Source organism: Ursus americanus, chromosome 34 (genome assembly GCF_024610735.1).
Source record: "Ursus americanus isolate L20-20 chromosome 34, mUrsAme1.1.p, whole genome shotgun sequence".
NCBI lineage: Eukaryota > Metazoa > Chordata > Mammalia > Carnivora > Ursidae > Ursus > Ursus americanus.
Genome location: NC_142160.1, coordinates 459,529 through 483,925, shown reverse-complemented (window position 1 = coordinate 483,925; position 24,397 = coordinate 459,529). Strand labels below are relative to the sequence as shown.

At 43.0% G+C, this 24,397-nt stretch overlaps 2 protein-coding genes across 3 annotated transcripts in view; one reads left to right on the top strand and one right to left on the bottom strand.

Moving 5' to 3' along the window:
* Positions 1-24,397, bottom strand: part of CENPP (centromere protein P) — a 250,575-nt gene that overhangs the window by 99,833 nt on the left and 126,345 nt on the right. The gene's annotated exons all lie outside the window — the stretch shown is intronic.
* ASPN (asporin) lies at positions 1,607-24,397 on the top strand. The gene is made up of 8 exons (XM_045772581.2): positions 1,607-1,872; positions 8,834-9,112; positions 11,290-11,402; positions 15,160-15,373; positions 16,467-16,577; positions 20,293-20,386; positions 20,803-20,941; positions 23,138-24,397. Exons 2-8 carry the CDS (start codon positions 8,863-8,865, stop codon positions 23,333-23,335), a joined length of 1,119 nt encoding a protein of 372 aa, XP_045628537.1. The 5' UTR covers positions 1,607-1,872; positions 8,834-8,862; the 3' UTR covers positions 23,336-24,397.

Sequence of the window (24,397 nt, the reverse complement as noted above, 5' to 3'; positions counted from 1 at the left end):
CCCACTGACAGGAGCAGCTGCCACTCAGCCCCAGCCCAGGGCTGCCATGTGAAAACAGGAGCCACACACTTAGCTTATCGAGAGTAGTAGAAACCACCCGATTCTAAGAACAGCAATTCCAAACAAAAACACACACACCGGAGCCTCACACGACAGATGAAAGCACATCTGAACGTTCACAGCTGCGCCCCACACGGGAATAGACATGTGAACTCTGACTCGGGGCACTTTCACACAACACTGAACGAGCCACAACACCCTGGATGGATGTCAAATGGCAAACGCAGAGTGAAGAAAGCCAGACCCCAGAGCGAGCTGCCAGGTGCCACACTTACAGAGCGCAGGGAACCCGCTGTGTGCCTGAAGCCAGGCAGCAGCCTCCTCTGAGGAAGCTCGGGGGCGGGCGGGGGGCGGGGGCTTTCCAACTGGCGCCCGTTTGTGAAAATTAACCGAGCTATACCATTGTGATGTGTTACTTATTTTTGTAATATACACTTATTAAAGTTAAACAAAACAAAACAAAACATGGTGCAGGACAAACAGAAATGCTCTGACGAAACCCAGGTTAGTAAGTGCAGTCTAGTCTCGGGAGGTCCCAGTTCATCAAGGTAACAGATACACCTCTGAACTAAACACAACCGTGTCAGTGGGAGCACGAGCACTCGACCCAGATGGGACTCTGGCTGGAGCAGACCTGAAGCTCCGTGGAGGCCAGCATACTCCAGGTCCACGGAAGGGCATTTTCTTTGGGGGGGGGGGCTGGCCACCTGGCCCTCGGAGACACTGCACGCTCTCTGTGGCCGTGGCTGCCTCACTACTACAGGCGCCACTTCTCCGCAAGGTGGGAAAGGACAGATTCTTTATGGCAGGAGAGCACCGGCCCTGCTAACCCACGGGAAACACACTCTGTAAACAGGGTGGCCCCCAACTCTGCGCAACAGGAGGTCCCTTGCAGTTACCTGGCACTGGTGAGTTGTTCCCAGCAGAAAGAAAGAGCCCACTCTGGAAGGATGAGGTCCTAGCTGCAGTGGGAACTGGGCATTCTCCCAGGGGTGCACGGTACAGGGGATGCTAACAACGCTGTCCTTCTCAGACAATGGTGTCCTCCCGCTGCCAGGTCTCCCTAAATGCTCTCCTGGAAAGGCAAAGCCCAAGCTGGTGTCCCCCGGAGCCGCGTGTCCTTGTAGGCATCACAGCGTACAGGCCGGGGCCGGGCCCTAGGCAGGGCCTCGTGTGCGGTGATCTGGCATGCCCGCGGCAGGGCTGCACGCTTCTGAGCAAAGTCTGGGTGAGTAGCTTGATGTGACGACTTGAGCTATGACAACAACGCTGCAGCACGGCCCCGTTCTCAGGTACAGCTGGAGCTGGGTTTACACGTCAGTGATGCTGGTACTTTTCACCAAGATTGATAAATATTTTGTCATTCTATCTAGAGTGAGTGATTTTTAAATTTGTAATCTATCAGTATTTGTTCATTTAAGAATTTCATAAAGTATTTTTTCAAATCAGGTATTCCTTGAATGACTTTGACTGCACATTCGATGGCCAGTTGCCATGCGTTATTAAACTCCCTTTTTTTCTTCAGAATCTTCCAGTAGACGTCTAGAGTTTAGCTAGAAGTCTTGGCTACGATACAAACAGTGATGGAAAACACATGAGCAGTAACAAGTTTTAATCTGGCCCCTCCGTACTACCATGGGCTAATCTGTGGAGGCAGTTTACTTCGGTGTCAGCCAGGGTGCAGCCGCACCGCCCTCGGCAGCGGCGTGCCCCTCTGTTACCACGACACCTCCTCACCTCTCCCTCAGCAGCACCTGGAGCAGCGAGACACGACAGAGCTTTGACCCTCAGGACTGACTCTCTTCTGACAAGGTATGTTTTCAGTCTTTTCTTCATGCACAGAGAACAATTATCTCAAACTTGATACTAAGGGGACATTAACATTATTAACATAAATGCTTGTAAAATATATGATCAAGTTTATCTGCAGAAGTCCTTAAAATCAGTACTTAAGTACATAACCTAAAATTACTCTAGCCTTTAAGTTTTATATAGAATGGATTTATTTTCATGGAACTCACTTTTACAGTTAAATGAAAACTTGGTATTATGCTTCACCATAAATGTTCACATGATTGATTTTAAAAATCATTTAAACAAAAATCTTTCGAGTTTATTTTTTTAGGAAAATAACATGACCTTAAAATAATTAATGATAATCAAGTTTGTGGATATCACAAAATCATTAAGCGAAACAGTAAATATTTCTTTCAAAAATGTAAAGCTATGGTGTTTTCTAATGTCTTTTCAAAATGTGAATTAGTCAAATGTCAGTTTTACTTACACATTTGAATATTCATATTGTTTTTGATAAATGTCTTCCTTATTCTTATGTAATAAGATAGCACTGGACAGTTAACACAGAGATGCATATAATTCCAAGAAAAAAATCGTTATCAACAATACTTCAACTAGCTCCATATCCAATAAAAAAGATCAGAAACTTCTTTTCACAAAACTCCATAGTCAGGATTTAAAGTAAAGATTCCCTTTGTCCTCTCCCAAAGTAAATCTTTAAATTAAATCTTAAATGAGAAAAATTAAAACAATGTACTTGATATTCTACTCCCTCAGAATCTAAACAGAGCACAACATTCCTTCTTGTTAGTGCGTTCAGAAGTGTGGCAGCCACAAGCCGTGGCCACATGCTGTGGGTGAAGTCACAAAGAAACCTGAGGGTCTCTCTCTAAGAATAAAGTGCTGTTCTTTTCAATCCCACCAAGACTCACTGAGTTGTTTAAAAAGAAAAAAAAAAAAAAAGGAAATACAAAGAAATCATAAGCCCACACGCATGTGAAAGTATCTTGATGTTTTTAATTGTTTTTTGGTATTTCGCAACACAGCGTGGTGGAAAGAATTCTTCTGCTTCCACCAGTTACTCCACTACAAAAGAGTATTTGGGTACCTGATCTGAGGTTTGAGACAAAACAGATTAACTTTACAAGCACAAGTCTTAACGTACTGTAGGAGACAGTGGAGAACGAAGAGGTACGACTGTTCTGTTTTTTAAGATGCAGTGAAAACTGAATGAAGGACAAAAACTGGTGTAAGAGGAAAAGCAGCCACAACTTCTTTATCAGATGGGATTCACATTTCTAGGGTAAAGAGAATTATTTAAGGACAGCGTGGTCTTTAAAAGCATCAGTTTCCTCCCAAAAGGTACGCTAAGTGTCCAAGTGCACGTTTGGACCCTGAACTTCCGTATTTGCTCACGTTCAGGGCTGAGCCCCCGCTGCACCTGGACCCAGCTCGGATGCCCTCGGTGAGCACACGGAGCACCTTCTATCACGTCTATGACTGACCACTACTACCAGCACTTGTGAACGGACAGGGACTAGTCAGCCAAGGGGAAGAGTCGCCAAGCAGACCTCTAGGCATGGCACTGAAAAGCACAGTGACTTATTTTCCTAATAATAGCGTCTGAGAGGAAATACCATTTCACTTAGACAAATTTTCCATTCTAAGTTTGTGGAACATTTAAGTGGAAAATAGGAGTTTATGCAAATTCAGAAAAATACTGCTTAGCTCCATTTCCAGTCCTGAGAACCTGGCCAAACCACGTGCCCCGTCCAATCTGGGGAGAGTCTGCTTCCTGTCTGGAAGTCACTGTGGGATTGGGGGCAGCCTGGAGGGGCCGTGAGGGGCGGGACGGGGGGGGGGCGATGCAGGAGTGAGGAGGCTGGCCTTGGCCGCTTTGCTGTCAAAGACGGCAGTGAGAGCAACGTCTCAGACCCTGGCTGCAACGTGCCGTGGTTTATTAAGAACAGCGGCAGCACGGAAATAATACTCCAGATAGGGTTCTGATGACAAGAAACGTGAAGCCAAAGTCCACAGCTTTCCACGAGTAATAAACTCTGGCAAAACTGGTCTAAACTGGGGAAATACTGAGTCGTAAAACCTTTTAAAGTGTTTAAAAATAGCACAATCTAACTACTGCCCAAACTTATCAAATAAGAACTTAAGCCTAAATATTAATAAGCTAAAAAATTTAAAAATAAGACAATTAAAAGTCACATCATTTTAAGGGGAAGTAATACTCTATATTCTTTCTGAATAACAGAGAAAAACACTGCTGTATAGCGTTCCCTCCTGGACATCCCAATATTTTTCTACTGATAAAAAACTGGTCAACTAGGATAGGGCACGGTTTGGGGCCGACTATCCCTTGTACCTTCTCACCTCAGAGAAAGGTTGTAAAGGGTGAATCTCTCATGGAATCAAGGCTCGCCTTACTTCTCTTTTTAAGGAGCCAGGATGTAAAACAGTGCAGAGATCATATTAATCTCCTACGGCTAACAGAAGTCAGAAGCAGCACCTGGAGAGAATATGCCAGAGAGCACTTTGGGTCTCCATATAAAGAATTCCCTATCAAGCACAGATGGACAACAGGGGAACCGGATACCCCTCGAGGAGCACTCACTGGGGTCATGCAAGCAGAGACTGGGTTCACTAACTGACCTAGCATGTTCCGGGGAGGCTCCAACAGCTGGATGGAGTTTCACCTACGTGCCACTTCCTGCCTCCGCAGGTCTCCTCCCTCACTTGCAGGGCAAGGGCCCAAGGAGGCACGAACAAGGGGTGCTGCCCCAGCAACCAGAAAGCATCCTGGGTACCACAGACTTTCCCCAGCCTGTTCTAGCAGCCAGAGTAACCACCTCCTCCGAGGCAAGGAGAGAGGAGTGGGGAGGCACACTGGCTGATGTGCCTCCTGACCCCATGGGTGGGCTGGTCTGCAGCCCTGATGCCTGGCTTGCCCCTCCCCTTCACCTGTGCGTGGCCTCCTCACACCGCTGTCCCTCTCCGCTAGTCACACCTGATCCCAGCCTGCACCTGGCTCCTGGGCTTTCTTGCGTCCTGGGGCAGGAGGAAAGTAGGCGAGTCCCCAGCCCCACTGCCAGACCAGGGAAAGCCCAGAAGTGTTTGGAGCTCTACCATGTTCCTCTTGTTATGTGTTTGTGAAGGTTCTATGGTTTTCTTTTGTCTATCATTTCAGGTAGAGTACCTGTTACATACATTTCTCTGGTCTAGACTGGGAACCTACAAGCCCCTGTATAGCCCTAAGTTTCTGTAAGAAAACACTGAAACTTAACCAGCCAATTCAAAAATAACTCCTGATTAAACTCCTCATCTCCCATGGACCAGGGTAATGGGGGGCAGGCCTCAGGAAACTATGGCCCCCAAAGATTTCCCAGGTGGGCACTGCTGTATGACTCTTGAGGGGAGGGTAGATGAGAAAACTTTGATTGTATAGACTATCTGATGTTCCAGAAGTGGCGGGAAAAGGCAAAAGTATATAGATGACCAGAGCAAATTCTGTCGGCAGACTGATATTTAAAATATTTAAAAACCAACATAATAATTTAAAAAATTGTCCCCTAGAAAGAGGAAAATAATCCTTCACTCAGTAGCCTACTCTCCCTTATTAGGTTTGTGTATTCTATTTCAATCTTTTTTTCATGTGTGTATATTTTATAGATGGCTTTATATCTATTGGTCTCCAACAGTAAACTGAGGGTTTGAGGAGTAAACAGACCTCTGGTGAAGAATTCTGCCCTACGGGTCTGGAGACCACACACCTGGAGATCCCTCCAAAGTGCCGGCCACAGTGCATGCAGTCAGCACTGCCTCCTTGCGGTTCAGCTCTGTTTATTAACTTAGACATTTGTTTAGTTTTTCCATGAATGCACCTGACATTCCGGCATTGGCTTTTACAACAAGCCCATGCTTGGCTGAGAGTAGTGGATCAGGAGCTGTGGTTTTATTCTTTTGAGGAGGGAAATGAGGGAGGGAAGAGGATGGGGAGAGAGGGGCCCCTATGTCACAGAGTCTGCACCCTAACACTGTGCCTGGTACACAGCAGGGCCCTGACACACGCCCACTGGAAAACTGCAGCAACCTCAAGCAAAGGCAGAGCCAGGGGCAGCTGTGGACATGGAAGGCAGAGCTGCAGAGCCATGGTCAAGAATAAGCTGGTACCGGTGGACAAGCTTTGGTGCGGCTAAGGACCCACCCAGGGCTGAATTACTGGGGAATGGGAGTTTTGGAAGGTTAACGCGAAACCGGGAACCAAGTTCTAGGGAGCCAGGAAACACACAGATGCCTAAGGTCAAGAAACATAGTGGATTAGGGGTACTTGGGTGGCTCAGTCGTTAAGCGGCTGCCTTTGGCTCAGGGCGTGATCCCAGAGTCCTGGGATTGAACCCCACATTGGGCTCCTCCGCTGGAAGCCTGCTTCTTCCTCTCCCACTCCCCCTGCCTGTGTTCCCTCTCTCGCTGGCTGTGTCTCTTTCCATCAAATAAATAAATAAATAAATAAAATCTTTAAAAAAAAAAAAGAAACATAGTGGATCAAAGTTGGGCAGGGGGCTGAGAAGCAGAAATAATGTGCCAGAGACAAAGTGATAGTGGAAACGGAGCCCAGCTGACTTTACCAGGTGCCCACGCCAGGGTTCCTGGGGGCTGGGGGACTGGACATGGAAAGGGAACCTGTCCATCCCTGAGCCGGGCAACAGACACTGCTGGGCCTCACGCGGCCAGCACAGGGTCTCTGCACTATAGGTATCTGACCACACACCACATCCACTCCTGCCCTCCCAGCCCAGGCTGTGCACGCACCCCTCCTTGTGCAGACGGGTGCCAACAGCAGTGTGCGGACTGGGTGGAGAAGAGATGACAGAGTGTGCGGGTGAGGCCACCTGATTTCAGGATGCAGGAGTGCGCTCCTGTACAGGCAGCAGCAGCAAATGCAGACAACAGGCCGGGCATATGAACTCTACCTTGGGGTCTAACTCTTTCGGTTACATGGCCTTGGGGAAGCCGTTGAAGCTTTCTGTGCGTCCTGTCCCTCCTGGTTAATGTGGGGGACGTGTCTGGAATCAACTAAACTGATGCTTCCATAAGGCAGGGAAGAGGTGGGAGGCCAGGGCTGGTTCTGAAGTGAATTATTAAAATAAAAAATTGTTTGCCATTCTCAGGTATGTCCTGATCTTAACATAATCAAGCGTGGGTTATCACGGAGAAATCTCATGTATCTAGCTGGTGACGTCCAGCCACCCAGTGGACAAAGTGTTCACATTGCCATTTAGATTTCTAGGTTAAATAATGTTAATTACCAGGTTAATAATTGATAGAATTTTTTTTCCCACCTACCCCTGGGGTTAAAAGGCATACCACATATAAATGAATATTTTAATTCATTTCTGATGCCTACGTCCAGAAAGAGCAAGGCCATGGAGAGAGGTTAAAGCTGATTTCTGGGTTCTGGGAAACTGTAAGCAGCTGGCACGATTCAAGGATTTGGGGAGCCAGGTCTTCCTGAGGCTGGACCAACACGACGGACTCTGGAAGGCCTGTGCAGCCAAGGCACGGTCGTGTTCAGGTACAGCAAGCTGGCCAGCTGCACAGCCTTAACGATGGGCATCTGTGTGCCACCAACCGCACACCCCAAAGGGAAGACTGGCATAAGTGTGTTTTACATGATTTCGTAAGGCTTTCAATTTTTGAAAATGATGACGACTGTATCGGCTTCACAAGCGACAGTTAAGAAACCATGATATGTAAACATGTGGAAAAATCTGCCATTAGATGACAACAAATCAAATGCTCAGAAGGTTCTGGATCATTCTTTCCAGTTTTGTGTGGGCTTTAAAAATTCAACTGAAAACAACCCCACCCCTCAAAGAAACCAACCAAACAGAACACAGTGGAAAGAGGAGCAAGAAAAGAATAAGAAAGTCTGGCCCTCAGATGCTCTGGATCAGGTACTAACAATGGACCAGATTAGAAGGAGGAAATCCAAGTACACTGTGGAAAAAGTGACCAAGTCTGAGAGTGAGGCTGGCAGCGGGGAGGGGGGGTCATCACAGACAACCTCCAGATGTGAGGCCAAGGGGACATGTGGGTTTTACCTCGAAAGGGACGTACATATTAAGGCAGTGGAAGGATATGGGAAGAGGGAGTCAGGTATGATAATCTGTTTTTGTTTTTAAAAGCACTCATTAGTTTCTTAACTATAGCAATAGTACTTATTGGCCATTATAAAAGTTAAAAAAAAAAAAAAAAGATGACACATGTCATTCATGGTTCTATTTCCCAGGATTATCAATTGGCTATATTTGTGCCAAGTTTTGAGTGTTTGTAAGTATACTTTACATATGGAATTTATATTTGCTTTTTTAATTCCAAAAATGTTCCATATTTTTATTTTTAAAAATTTTTTAAAGATTTTTATTTATTTGAGAGAGAGAGAGAGAGAGAGAGCACAAGCAGGAGGCAGAGGGAGAGGGAGAAGCAGGATCCCCACTGAACAGAGAGCCCGGCTTGGGGCTTGATCCCAGGACCCCGGGAATCATGACCTGAGCCAAAGGCAGACGCTTAACCGACTGAGCCACCCAGGCGCCCCAATATTTGTAAACTTTGCAAGTATTTTGTGAGTTCAAAAGTATTTTGTAGAATACATACACCCTATTTTATTTTACTATTTCACTTAAGCCATTAGTATTATCTTTAAACTTTTTGCTATTATATATAATTCTGTGGTAGACATCTTTATGCACATTAGAATTCTTTCCTGAGACTAGATTACAAAAAGAATTAGTGGATTTTGAAAAATAAAGATATTTTTAAAACTTCCAATGCATATTGCCAAACTGCTTTTTCCAAAAACTTTTTATAAATTTACTCACCCTAGCAACGGGTCAGAATGCCATTTTGTTGTGCTCTTACTAGCTCTGATTCTGTTTAAATTTGGATTTAATCTCAGTGTCTTCTTAAGTCCTAGGTCGGCCCCCTACACGAGACGACATGAAGGAGTGTGTGCTCCTAGCGCTCTTGGCTTTATGCTCTGCAAAGCCCTTATTTCGCCCTTCGTACGTGACGCTGAAGAACATGATGCTGAAGGACATGGAAGATGAAGTGGATGGTGACCCCGATGATGACAACTCCCTTTTTCCAACAAGAGAGCCAATTAACCCCTTCTTCCCTTTCGATCTGTTCCCAACATGTCCATTTGGATGCCAATGCTACTCGAGAGTTGTACACTGCTCCGATCTAGGTAAGAACATATGTCAAATTGTTTTGGAGAAAAATGTCATTCTGATAAAATTGAAAGGATAGTTAAGAGTCCTCACTGAAATTTCAAAAATCAGCTCACTAATTGTAAAGCAATTTTTCATTTAAGTTTTTTGAAAATATAACAAACCCAAAGTACATCCAAACTTATTTTAAAAATCCAGAAAGCCAGAGGAAAGCAATGGGAATTTCATATATAGAACATTTCCCTCAGAGAGAATGGACATCACTGTGGTTCATTTCAGGATGTCAGCAGGTTGACAGTGTGCTTTCTAATAACATTCTATGAGGACAAGATAAATTGCTTGTCTAGAGTAATAAACAGGTTTTGAAATCTCTAATCATGACATTTTAAAGTCAGTGCACTTTGTTTTGAATGATTTAGGTTTAGAACCGTCTAGAAAAGAAGTGACTGAACTAAATCACTTTCTAAAGTCTTAAAATGTATAATTCTCTGACTGCTTTATTTTTTAAAATATTTCTAATGAAGATGCTCTTGAATAGAGGGGTACACTCATACCCTGCTCAGGGAGAGGGTGTGATGGGGAATGCACACCAGGGTTCACTGTACCTGCCATTTCCAGAAGAGGGGAAGGCTCAGAACTGCCCCACTGTGGGAAGCCAAGGTGTGGCACACACCTGTCATTCTGTACATACCATACCTCTCCCAAGTGACCAAGACAATGAAAAGGGTCTGGAGCCCTGTTATTCTTTCTCCCTCAGAAAATAAATTTCTTTCCAGAGCTTCCAGTTTCATCAGGGGTGGGGTGAGCAAGGTCAGTCCAAGTCTCTAAGTTACCCAGTGCTTTCTGCAGAGCCACCCGCTTCCTCCAAGACCTTCCACTTCATTTCCTAAGACCAAGATCGTATATCAAAATGGCTACCTTGCTAACCTGCCAAGTGATCCCCTTTCCCTCTTTCTATCTATGGTCAAACTTCTTAAAGGAGTGAGTCGTCACCGTAAACTATGGAGGGAAAAGTATTCAGGGCTATAGGGTGGAGTGCTGACCTTCCCAGTACTTTGATACCGAGCCCTTTGATGGGGTTATTAAATATACTACTGCTCCTTAGGAGGAAGGATGGCTCCCCCAAAAGCATACTAACATCTGAAACTCCCTGTAAAATGCATAAAAAAAGATGAATTGATAGATGAAGTATAGTAAATGTTGATGGTAGAAAGAGACTATGGGTTTTCACTGTAAAATTCTTTCAACTTTTCTGTATATTTGAACATTTCAATAACAAATGCTGGGGAAAAACAAGAAGGCCCCATGTTCGTCAAGCATAACTACTGTAAGGCCTGACATCAAGTAGGGTGGGTATGTTCGGCCATCTAGGGAAAGCAAGAAAAGTAAGGAAGAAACGCACCACGTACAGTTCTTGGTAATTTCCTGCTCTTCTTTGTTTTTTAATTCAAGGGGGGAAAAAACATTAAGTCTGTAAGTAATTCAACTAACATGACTGAGTACCTACATACACAGCACGATGCAGCTGTACCTTAACCCCACATGACAGAAAGAAAGCTACTATCAAACCTTTGAGGATGAGTGCGAACGACAGGGGGGGTTAAATCAATGGCTGGAAGAGACCCAGAGCTGAGGGGGAGGGTGTCAGCAAAGGTCTACCGCACACCCAGACATCAACAGGGAGGTACGGATGAGTAAGCTTTTGTAAATTAAATAACTGACAACTGATTGGAGGAATTCATTATTAAAGGAAATACGCAGTAACATTTTAAAGAATGTACATGAAAATAATGTATTTTCTGAGCACAACTTTCTACATGTTGAGGCTTCTTAAAATGATCAAACCCACAGGTTCCAATTCAGCCCTACAACAGCCTGAGAAGTGGCAGAGACCGTGACTGCTCCTTGGCCGGAGGGCACCAGCAGAAGCTGCACTCCTCCCTGCGGCCATACTGGCGCGCCCTAATCTACCTCCTTCTCTGTCACCTTGTGCAGAGGAGCAGTGACAGACCAGCTAGACACCTTGCAGAAATACATAAGCTCCTTGAAAAGGTCTTCAGGCCTTTCCAAAGAGCAATGTCTTTGCTTTTTCTTAATGGTAACCATGGATTTTAATGAATGTACATTTCCATCATGTTAGAAAACTCCTCTTCAGCATATCGTGTGTGTGTTAACATGTTCGTTTATTTCTTAGGTTTGTCCTCTGTCCCAAGCAACATTCCACTGGATACTCAAATGGTTGACCTTCAAAACAATAAAATTAAGGAAATCAAAGAAAATGATTTTAAAGGACTCACTTCACTTTACGTAAGAATATATATGTTCATATTTAAGTGAAAATCTCTGTTAAAAGGATTACTGGTATTTTGTGTAAACAAGTCTTATTTTTCTGTGTGTGAAGAATGACAGAATCTCTGATATTCAGTACTGTTCTAGTTAATGAGAAATTAGATTTAATGAATTTAATTCAGTTCAAGTGATGTTAACTGAAACGACAGCCAGGTAAAAGGCAATGGACTAATAAGAACTTAAGTAAATGGTCCCCAAATGAGCTTATGATCTATTTAGGTAATTACAGTCACTATACACTAAAATGAGTAAGGTGATGATTACTTATAAGAACTCATTAGCATACCGTTTAAGAAAATCTGTACCCAAACCTGTTGACTTATCTGAAGACACCATAAACCTCTGAGAGTAGGACATGCATTATATCTAATTAATATACACTAGTATGGCTTTTTCCCCCCCTAGAACTTTAAAAATGAAAAAGAATTTTTCCTTACAATATTTATTAATATTTTAATTTTTCAAGATTTAAAAGATTCTTAGTTTTCTATGTAACACTTAGATTTTAGGAAGTAAAATGTCTAACTTATTTCGGAATTGGGTTTGGGAAGAGCCCGATTTCACATGTCCCAGCCATGGGGGTGTCACTTCCCCTCAGCACAGAGTTAGGGTGGGGGTGTGGAGGTCAGCCAACACTCCCCTTCAAGGCACATTCTCATGCTGTGCTGGAGGGCAGAAATGTAAGGCCTGTCATGCCCTGGGCAGTTACAGCACTGAGAGGAGAATGGACAGACACCATGGCCACAGAATTCTCTTTCAGCCACCCATGTAGGCCTGTTCTCCTCCTGCCCTCTTCCAGGCCACCCTGCCTTCCCATGACACTCGGGTCAGTGCATGGACCCTGATGACCCATCCTAGCCGGCAGGGAAAGGGGACTATTCAGTCCCATTATGCAAGCAGTTCATGTCTGCTGGATGAGCAAGGACACTGAGGCTGGCCCTGTTCTAGCACCACAGGGAATGCTCTTTCCTTAGGCTCTCTCCCTACCCTCCGGGCAAAGCCACACCACCCTGAGCTGCCAGGTGTGGGTTCCCAGGGCCGTGACTGGACAGCTTAGATTTGGTAAGGCTCCATACATTATAAAGTTTCCATATATAAAAAAAGAGCGATTGGAAGAGCATATATTTATCTTATAACTGAGACATCACTTAAATATTAGGACAATCTCACCAAGAATCTGTCCCAGTCCATCCCTCCAACTTCAGACCACAGAAACTTCTGGAGGATGGCAAGGCCATTATTAACTCTCAGAAGTTGGAAATACAGCCTACGAATGCTTCTACTACTTCTTCAACTTTATGCTGATCTACACAACCACAAGAATAATGTTGTATTCAATACCAAAATCATAAACTATTCAATTTGTCATATAATTTTATTACATTTTAGGAGTATCCCAGGGACTTAGCCCATTTGTACTCCCATTATTCACTGGGAAATGAGTCTGAAAGGTGTCAGGAGCTGTGTTAGGCCTCAGTTTCCAACTGGTCAGTTTTACGTGGCACTTGTTGGAGGGGTAGTGGGTTTGGAGTCAGGCAGGCTTGACTCAAACCTTGGCCCCACTAGAAGTGAGCACTGTGCCAGTGGCTTGCCTCGCCAAGCCTGACGTCCCCTGCTGTGACAGAGCTGTAACAATGCTACGGAACTCAGAGGAATGAATGCATGTAAGATGCTCACTGTGCTGCCAACAGCCCTCGTGCTTCCTGACTGGCTCAACGGGAAAGCATTTCCAATGCACACTCTCTACCTGAACTGTCGGCACGCTATTTTGAAACATTTAATTATAGTATCATCTTGTATGGTACCTGTCCCTAAAGAGAATCAAAATGTTTTTTAGATATTCTATAAATTCTCTGTTTCGGCTGGCTATTTGGCCCTCTGGTTCTTACACAAAGGACAATCCAGCTTTAGGGGATTTGTGGAATCATTACACACACGCCCGATTCGCCGTCAGCGGCTGGTACAGCCTCACTCATCAGGAGGACCTCCTGTCCGACTTCTGAAAGGCTACCCTTTTCTCATCTTCTGTCCTTACATATAACCACATTGCCTGGGGCTCTGTGACTGTCACTTCTGGAACGGCAAGTGTAGGTGAATGGCAGATGCTCCGCTAACCCGGTCTGTGGGGGCAGGCGCAGAGGGCCCTCCATACAAACTCACTCCATTCCGCACTCCTCACTCTTCCTTTTAGGCAGCTCTGGCAAGTGCATGTCCTAACGGGAAGATATGAACAAACAGCTGAGGCACACGCTCCTTCTGGGACCCCCAACAGTGGAGGCCTACAGCAAGCGCCCACCATGGCAGAACAAAGTGCAGAGGGTAGAGGAACTGGGCCAGAGATAATTTCTGCTAACTTTGTATCATAGGGTTGAGTGAAGGCTCACCAAGTTGTTACCACACTCTTCCCTAAAGGAGAAGAGAATGCACTTAGCTGGTGGCACACAGGAAAAAGGACATGTTACAGCTCCTGTTCTCCTTCAGGGGAAAACTGTCATGGACAGTACCCCGGACAGGAGGATAAGAAAAGGGCCTACGGGGTGCCCGGCTGGCTCAGTTGGTGGACCGTCTGACTCCTGACCTCGGCTCAGGTCTCGATCTCGGGTCATGAGTACAAGCCCCAAGACGGGCTCCTCGCTGAGCGTGGAGCCTACTTTTCCTACAGGAAAGAGAATAATCAAGGGAGTTTAGCTACCAAAGTGTTTGTATTTCTTCTGTGGAAGAACCAAGATGTGAATAACACTAGATAGGCATATTCTCTCTGGAAACATCCGGAAGGTTGGTGTAGAATGGAATTAGTGACAACATTCATGAACGGAATGAGTCTAGAGCTGCTCTCTGAAAGAAGGTCCCAAGGAATGAAGCCCCCAGCCACCACCCTTGGGAAACATGGCTTAGTTTCCACCGCCCAGCACACCCAGGCACTGCACTCAGGCGCCCTCCGCATGCCTCACAGGCTTGACTCCAGACCGTACAGAGCTGGGCTGCTGTCTGGGCTCTGAGCTCCTCTGAGGCTGCTGTCATGGGTCCCTGAGAAGGGGTTGAGGCATTCCTCAGGACGCACTGCTATCTCCCCAGTGTCTGAGACACGCCAGCATGCAGATGGCATTTTGTAGCAGTTTACTCCTACAGGTGTCCCCATCTGGGAAAAATGCTTCACATTAGTAAAAATAAAAGAAGTGAGATTTTAAAAGTAGATAAAATCATATAACAACACATTTGGTGCGACTGAATAGATTTTCATTTCATTTCATTTTATTTGGGGGGGGGAGGGGAAGAGAGAGAGAGACTCCTCAAGCAGATTCCCTGCTGAGTGCAGAGCCTGACCTGGGGCTTGATTTCACCACCCTGAGATCATGACCTGAGCCGAAACCAAGAGTTGGACGCCTAGCCAACTGAGCCACTCAGGTGCCCCCTGAATAGATTTTTAAATACCATTGATCACTTCCATGAAGGGAAATGGGGTGCTGGGGGGAGGGCTTAACTGTGTGAACAGATCACCTACTGAAAGATAAACCAAAGGCTCAAAACCACTCTGTTCCAACTCAGTAGTAAATATTTGTTTTGGCTTAGATTGGACTGGGGAATTATTTACACAGGTAATAAAGTATGTGAATGATATAATCTGCATCGCTTTCCACAAGGAACTACTCACTGAAGAGTACCGGTAAACCAAGTCCACTTCATAATACGGTGTATCTCTTTATGCTTTATCTAGGCTTTGATTCTGAACAACAATAAGCTAACAAAGATTCACCCAAAAGCTTTTCTAACCACAAAGAAGTTGAGAAGGCTCTATTTGTCCCACAATCAACTAAGTGAAATACCATTTAACCTCCCCAAGTCCCTAGCAGAACTCAGAATTCATGATAACAAAGTTAAGAAAATACAAAAGGAGACATTCAAAGGCATGACTACTTTACATGTTCTAGGTAAGTTTATGCAAACGGATGAAATGTTCTGGAATTATATGCAATATGCAAAGATAGGTCTTCATCATCACCAACAATGTATAAGACTGGTAAGTTCCAAAATCAACTTTTTAAATCTAATAATCTTTAACTAGCTAAGCCATTTACAAATCAAAGCATCAAACAAAATTTATAGCCCTTAAAAAAATATGCTGTTTCTAACAGACACTCTCAAGATCCCTTTTCAAACACCTATTGTGGTTTCAGTTTTCTGACTGCACCCTAATCTGTAAAATCCATTATTTATATTTAATTTAAAGGTAGCATTTTTTAAAAAAATAAGGTTACGCTTACACCAAAAGGGTAGTATTTTTAATGTGTTATATAAACTACTCATACACAATGTATAAAATTAATTTAGAGATTATTTGAGATGTACATCTAATTTACATTATCTGCTTCAAGATTGCTGAGCTGAGGAAATTTCTGCTGTAGAAACTTCTGTTATAAACTCTACCCTATTTTACATCTAACACCCATCGTATAACCACGTCATCTTCCTCTCCAATATTCACTCAAAATTCGTAATCAATATTCTCATTCACTTCCTCACTTACTTAGGTCAGCCAAATGCCTGGCACTTACCAAACAGCCTCACTTACTGGCATCTCCCCAAAATTATATTTCTGTTAATAAAATAACAATCTCTAATTGACTTATAATTTAAAACTTAGGTGACAAATGTATCTTGGAAAACATAAATGTTTTAAATTATATGAAGGCTCATCTTTCTTCTAATATAAGATTAATACAACAAAATATTCTCATGGTCAGAACAGAGTGATAACAAGTCACTGACTTAGCAATTCAAAGCAAAAATCTATTTATATATCCTCTATAATAAATCTATTCTAGTATTAATCTACCGTGATATAAGCATATTGCTACTTGTACTATGTAGTATGAAGCAGTCTTCTTCTGACAGCAACAAAAGGGAATAGAGAGACACAGAAATAAACCCAGTGAGTGAAATGTCCTTGCGATGTCTGTACCCGCACTGAGTCTCCTTCATACACAACGGATGCATGCTAAATTATGTCATTTGCCCCCACAGAAATGAGTGCAAACCCTCTCGATAATAATGGAATTGAACCAGGGGCATTTGAAGGAGTGACAGTGTTCCATATCAGAATTGCAGAAGCAAAACTGACCTCAATTCCTAAAGGTTTGTATTCATTTAAGATAACGTACTTTAAAAAAAAATTGTCACCTTTAAATGACCATGAAATATACTAACACTATCAAAACCCAAGGTGGTCAGAACACTTTTCATCAGTATATCTGGTCAAGGTAGTGTGAAATTTGTTGTTTCCTCACACACATAAAGAGCCCTATCCAGTGCTTTTTCTTTTTCCCAGTATGAAACCAGAATCTTTTTGTTTCCCCAGTGAGAACAAACATTAAGAAGTAATGCACTTTTTATTCCTTCTTCCTAACATTTACTCATCTATACCTGTCATTCTGTGAAGTACTTGCTAGAGGTGGACATTCTCTAGAGAAGAAGGTTGGGGAAGATGCACGGGGCCAGACTGGGGCAGATGCAGGCTCTGGAAGGGGTGGGCGTGCCCCTCGTGCTGTGCAGATTAATGGGCCAGCGCACAGAAAGGTCTGAGGATGGTGTCAGGCACCCAGTGAACGCCCTCTCCTGACGTGATGGAGACTTGTTCTTTATGATGGGACCTGAAGCTGGTGCCTCAAAGGAAGGTGCTTCTTCAGTTCGCTATGGGACCGGTTCCTAGCGCTCTAGGCAAGCCCTCCGTGCGGCGGTGAGCTGCATCGGCTCACCTTTCTTGGGAACCGTCTCTGACAGGGGTGCTCGCCCTCTGCCGTGATGATGACATGAGTCAGAAATAACCCCTGTGATCGATCATATAGTTTCCTTTCAAACAGCTCTGTCCTTCAGTGTCCACAGGAAAAGCAGAGACTTCATCGAAACCTTTTTCTACTACTCACCTGATGCGGAAGATGAACAAAACAAACAGCTCTTAAGTTAAAGGATGCAGCAAAGCTGCGCTTAGGAACCAAGTGGTGATCTTTCACTTAGGAGAAAAATCATACGAAGTACAAGTTGGAAAGACAATTTTTTTATACAGGAAAAATCAGTTTAATTCAGAGCAACACAATTAAAAAGCCACCTTATTTAGCTTTCAGTAAGGTGGCTGTTTTTCAACAACAAACCTAAAATGATTTCTCTCTCATCTTTCAGACACCACCAACAAAAATACATGCCACCTAATACGTTCTATACATAAAATGCCTCTGACATGCTGACAGGACACGAAAGTGAGGGGCAGGCAGAGGGGAGGAGAGGAGGGTCAGGGAGGAGAAAGGCTGGTGCTCGCTGCCCCAGAGCTGTGCCCACCAGCAGCCTCTCCTACACTGCAACACATCCCGAGAGCAAGTCTCTTCAAGTTTCAGTGTATCTTAAAAACGAAGGCTTGACCTCTAATGATGTTTTCAAGATTTTTCCAAAGGCTTAAGGAACGTATTATATCCTTAGAATGTCAGGATTTTATTTATTTGTGAGAGAGAGCCGCATGAGCAGGGGTGAGGGGCAGAGGCAGAAGGGGAAGCAGACTCCTTGCCGAGCAGGGAGCCCAATGTGGCCTCGATCCCAGGACTCTGGGATCATGCCCTGAGCAGAAGGCAGACGCTTAACCGACTGAACCACTCAGGTGCCACTATCCTTAGAAATTTAGATTGGAATTAAATCTCTCAACTTATATAACTGCTCTTTCAAGATCCCTATAACATTCAAAAGCCATTGATGTTTTTTGTTTTTATCATTTATTTGCTAAAATGGGAAGGCTGACTGTGGAAATCCAATCATCACTATCCCTTGCAGCAGGATGAAATTAGGCAGAAGACGAAAGGGTCCTGACCAGACCTGACATATTAACACAAGGAGAGGTGAAACATGCCTTCCTCCCAGGCCACTTGGAAAAGTCTGCTACAGAGCAGCACTGCATGGAGGGGAGAAGACACCTTTTGAACACAGGGTAGGAATAGAAGGATCTGCGCAAAAGCAGCCACGTGTGTGCTAACAGTCACTGAGCTCCCACCCAGACGCCTACACTGCTCACATACCCTGCAGGGGCTCTGCTCTTCTCTTGCGTCATCCCTTTTCTCCATGCCCCAGCAAAGGGAACCGTCCCCTCAAGTTCTACAAAACCTCTTCCAAAAAGTTTCCCTGACTGCTCAACACGAACGGATTTCTCTCTTTGAGTTGCCACAACATATTCTAGAACAGGTGAGAACACCGATGATTTCTGTATGTGTGACAGATTTGCTCAACTAGTATGTAAGGTCTCTGAAGAAAGAACCTCCCCTCTGTTCTTTTACATATTGGAGGACACAGTCATTCCATAAATATAATTCAGCCCGACTTACCAGAATTCAAAAAATTAGAACTCTCCCAAGTTTAGAATTGCTTTCCTGCTCTCTCTAGTTTTTTTTACTCCTAAAATCCAAAGCAGACTCTGGAATCAATATAAATTCAGCCAGCAAGAGTACTGATATTTATAAGGTTGCTTTGGTTACTTTCAACAGACTTAAACACTAATAAAGGAAGGAAATGTTTTCCATAAGAGTTGGAAAAAAGAAAACTTTCCCTAGCTAGCTAACTAGAACCTATGATTGACAAATAATACGTTATATTTAGAAGCCTAATAAATAACGTGTGATTTAATATTCTGGTTAATCTGGGGACGGCTGGGGTCAGAACGTGAAGGGCTGAGAAGAGAAGATGTGCACATTCATAGGGTACCTGGCATGTGCCAGGTTATACTGTAGGTGCTTCTCTTTATGCAGAAACTACTACTAACTGAAGAGAATAAATACTGCAACAGATCCAATATATCAGAGTAAAAACCCAGGTGTTCAGAAAAATACTTAAAAAACTTTCACTGGTCACCTCTGGGCATTGCACCAACTCATTACTTATAAGAAGCAAGCATTTTATGTTAGAAGCAAGCCTTTTCTGTTAAAATTGTATTACACAGTGACTAAATAATTGATGAAGGAAAATTCTTTAGATACGAATCCTACCTGATAAATATATTAAGCGTGACAAAATCAGAAAATCACCGTTTTCCCATTCTTAATGAAATAACAGATCCTGTAGCGCTCATCGACGAGCGCTAAGACCATCAGGTGAAAGGCTGATCTACTGAATTTAATCCAGTCTCTCCATCTAACCACTAGCTTCTAAGAAATGACTAGGACAAACAAAATGCAGAAGTCTCAGTCCAATCCACAAATGAGTACCTCAAACAAACCAATAACCGAAAAACGTCAATGCAAGACAGGGAAAAAAGTTTACTATTTAATAGTGAAAGAAATTTTAAGAGATGGGAGAACCCAATGCATTCTGTAAACTTCTATTTGGATCCCGACCTGAAAAAATCAACTGTAAAACACTTCTCTGAGATCGTTAGGGAAAGGAACATTCCGTGATCATGAAGAATCACTGCGACTTCCTTTAGATGTGACACTGACAAGGTGGTTATGTGGAAACAAGAGGACCTGAGAGGAGTTAAGGACACCGGGTGACGCCTTCACAGGTGAAGTGACATGTGTGGGATTTGATTTTAAATACTCCAGCAAAAAACAAGTGAATGAAGGAAAACCAACGGACAAGCCAATGACAGATAACTGATGTGGTGGACGAAAGACATGTGGAAAACTGGACACTGCAGTGTGGTGGCTCATGACACTAGCTTCCATTTCTGTGTGAAATTTTCCGTAATAAAAAGTTGAAAAAAATAGCAGATCTCTAAAGGACTGCCTAAGACTACGGTGTGAAATTGCACAAGTACATGAACAATCAGTGGGGCTTGGTTTTACTCCATCTGACGTGCTTATTCCTTTTCTTACCCTAGATCTACCATCAACTTTACTGGAGCTGCATTTAGACTACAATAAAATTTCAACCGTGGAACTCGAGGATTTTAAACGATACAAAGAACTGCAAAGGTAAAACCCCTCCAAACCCTAACTCAGAAGCTGTTGGGATACGAAGGAGATACTAACGAGACCCCTGGCGGAAGCGGAGGGACCTAATCAAGTCTGTCACCGTCACGAAGATAAAACGAACAGGGACAGCTATACCCTACTCTGTCTTGGGGGTGGTAGAGGGACACCAAGTGAAATGAGGAAAAGAACTTTTCAGATGACCCTTTGGTTGGTGTAGGTTAGCTACAGAGTTTGGTGACAGCAGAGGAGACAGACAGCCATCACACCATGAAATGGGTTATGACGTGCAACCAGGAAGAACCTTTCTCTAAACACACGCAAATAGGTCAGGCTTTTGTGTCCCATGCAGCTGTGGTGTTTTGGGCTAACTATCACAACGTCTGCCTAAGAGTTGATGCATTTTATGCCATTTTTAGGCTGGGCCTAGGAAATAACAGAATCACAGACATCGAAAATGGAAGTCTTGCTAACATCCCACGAGTTAGAGAAATACACCTGGAAAACAACAAGCTAAAAAAAATCCCTCCAGGATTACAGGAGTTGAAATACCTCCAGGTAAAACATTCTTCCACCTGTGTTTTGTAGATACTAGTACTTTCCTTCCTTTCTGTGAGACGCATGAGAATCTGAAGCAAACTTCATGCAAGCAGCAAGTGTAACTCACATGACATGTAACGACTCGGCAGGTTGCCTGGGGTGTTCTGAAGAAACGTCTTGTAAGCAGACGTTAGCTAAAATGCTCAGGTACCCCCTTCCATCCTCTAGGTCCTCCTATTGCTGAAGCCACTGTGGCAAAGCTACTGACCTGGCTAATTTCAGGTTTCGGGGGCGGCAGGGGCTATGTAAAGGCAGGACTGGTCAGGAGGAATCCGAGGAGGATCACATACCCTTTCATTCTGGAAACGTTTCACCAAGAGTGGGTGGACAAGATCCCAGGTATTTTCATTATCAGTGTAGTGCTAGATTAGAAGTGGGTATGATTTTTAAAAATTGATCTCAGAATACATAATCAGAAGTCAGTATTTGGGGCATCATGGGTTCCCCTTTCCTCTTCTTCATTGTTAGAAACCTTTTTGTTTGAATCTGGCAACTCCTGACTAGGTGGGAAGGGCCCCAGAATCCTTGCAGCATCTGATAAAGTTTTAGATCCTCCCAAGAACAAAAAATGAAGATAATACTTTGTACACAATTTATGAGTTTCACAGATCTCTCTGATTTTCATCTAAAATCCTCAAATTAAGAATTCCCACTTAATCCCATTTCATCTTAGTTCACTTTTCTCATGTGCTTTCCTTGATTTACAACATCCTCATCTGCCAAGAAGCAAAAACACATTGAGAACAAAACTGGGCCTGAGTCACTTGCTTCTTTTAGATTTCTTCCCAATTTATCTTTAAACAAGTTTCGTCCACTACGCTCCTTTGAGACAAAAGCCATCACAATGGACGTGGTATAAGCAGATGTTCATCTCAAGGCTATGAGCTTTACTTTTTTTTCAGTGCTGCATTTAAATGTCTGACCAGTGAGCAAAACCTGAGTCTCTCCTTTCTCAAGCCATCCCCAATTTGCATTCTTTATTCACAAGTAAAGAATTTACTCTGATTCCAACTTCTGGCTGCTTTTAAATCTCCCCATACTCTTACTAACATTTTTTTTTTTTAATGAATAGAACACACAAAAAACAGAATTATAAAGGAGAACACAAGTCATAAGGGTACACTTCAGCAAATGTCCACAAAGCAAACACACCAACATCCAGCACCGTTCCCCAGTGAGGTCGATTCTGTGGAAAACTACGCCTTGCAATGACTATGAGCTGCGGGAAAACATGCATGAAGCACATAAAGCACCTCTCACAAAACCCCCAAGACTGATGGAGGGCACAGGGGGCTCCAACACCCAACTCAAAGGTTTTAGCAATGCCTAGAGTTCTCATGACTGGGTCAGATCAATCTCACCAAAATGTAAAGGTACAATCTAGAGGTAATGGCAGCCAGAACTGATACCTCGGCCTTACCCGCAAAAGGCTTCTACTCTTTCATCTGCCAAAATGCTGTCAGTAGACTGCTCTTACTTCTCAGAAATCTCAGTTGCCAAAAAGACCAAAGAAGAATTTAAAGGGATGTCAAAGAGAATGGAGGGAAGTCCCTATACTGTCCATTCTTTCTGAGTAATAATATAAAAGACATATATGCAGTTTATAAAACTGTATTTTGTCCACTAGTACAAATAAAGATTTGACTATTGATCCTGTGTTATACATATATATTCAAGCTGTTAACAGACATATTTTTCTGGAAAGCAACTTAGAAAAAAGAGCTCTACACTTCTTGCCTTGATCACAGAAAATGCTAGCTAACAATTCATATTCACAAGCCTCATGTTGGGAGCATTCAATTTCGTTCTGCTCATTTGTAGCACTTTTAAAACCCAGTGTTGTCAACACGCACTGGAGTAAGCACGTGCATACACCGCTACAGAGGTAAGAGGAGGGGGGGAGGGCAGTGCGCTCTGGGCCATGGCGGGAGCCTCTGTGGCTCTGCACACACACAACACTTTCGTGCGTCACATAGATCCTGAGTGGGCATAATAAATATTCAACAGGCATAAACACACACGTACATATATTTTAAATGAAATACATTCAAATCAGTGTGAAATAAACGGACAAGTAAACCCATGAACAAATGTGGACTATAACAAGAACACCTTCATTTTACATTGATTGTGTACTTTCTCCTACTGCCACAGATAATCTTCCTTCACTCTAATTCAATTACGAAAGTAGGAGTGAATGACTTCTGCCCAACAGTACCGAAGATGAAGAAATCTTTATACAGTGCAATAAGTTTATCCAACAACCCCGTGAGGTACTGGGAAGTGCAGCCTGCAGCTTTCCGCTGTGTCGTGAGCAGAATGAGTGTGCAGCTCGGGAACTTCAGGAAGTAGTTATTATCCATTTAATATAAAATTTAAAAATTGTTACATTTGGAATACTTGAACTCTATTAAAAATGGTGGTATTATGCAAACAAGCAAAAGCTATTCCTAAATGGTAAGTCCACTGACTTACTTTACGACAAAAAATTTCAACAGAATTTTGCAAAACTATTGCTACATCAGGATTAAGAGAAACATGCATCTACTGCAGTTTCCTTTTCTACACAAACGGATTCTGCATAAATCTTATGCTTGAACATTCTTTCCTCAGTAACAAAAAAAATAACACATTCAGTATTTAACACTTTGTTATCAAGTGCATTTTAAAAAGAACTGTACTGTAATTGGAATGCTTGACTTAGCAAAATTTGTGCTCTTTCATTTGCTGTTAGCAAATCAAAATTGACAAGAATGGTTACATGAAGAGTACATTATATTATTCTTATTCTTTTTTTAATAACTCGGGTAGTACTGTAATGTTTCTGTTAATGTTGAAGTATGATTTCATATAATCTTATTCAAATTCTCATATCTTAGAGCTTTACTGTCCATGTTTAACTCCTCATAATAAGGCCTTCTGTGTTATTAACTTGACAGATGCTATTCATAACATCTGGCTTCGGACTACAGCACATGCTTTTTTAATTTAATTATTATTACCTGATTATAAAACCTCTATAAAAATAGTGAGTGTCTATATAAAATCTGTAATCCACATTCTTTATTATCTCAGTTATTATAAGCTTGCAACAGTACATCAATTGTTAGGTCATAGGACAATGTCACCTCAAAGCTAAGGAGCACTTTCAAGATGTCCCTTGTGAGACCTTGGCTGGAAGAGCTGGACACTGTCCATTCTACACAAACTGTTTACTCAAACACGACAAACTAAACAACTCTGAAAATACAGCTGGTATAACTGAACACGCAGAGTACTAAACAAAACACAAAGAAACTAAAGGTCTGTACAAAAGCTAAGCGTACCCTATGTATTTTTTATTTACATTCAACATAGGCAAAGCTGGAAAATTAAAAAAAAAAAACAACATTAAAATATTGGCTTGAAATAAAA

Coding starts and splice junctions, on each gene's coding strand:
- ASPN (XM_045772581.2), top strand. CDS start 8,863: ATGAAGGAGTGTGTGCTCCTAGCGCTCTTGGCTTTATGCTCTGCAAAG. Junction 15,374..16,466: donor GACTACTTTACATGTTCTAG/GTAAGTTTATGC, acceptor TTGCCCCCACAG/AAATGAGTGCAAACCCTCTC. Junction 20,387..20,802: donor CGATACAAAGAACTGCAAAG/GTAAAACCCCTC, acceptor TGCCATTTTTAG/GCTGGGCCTAGGAAATAACA.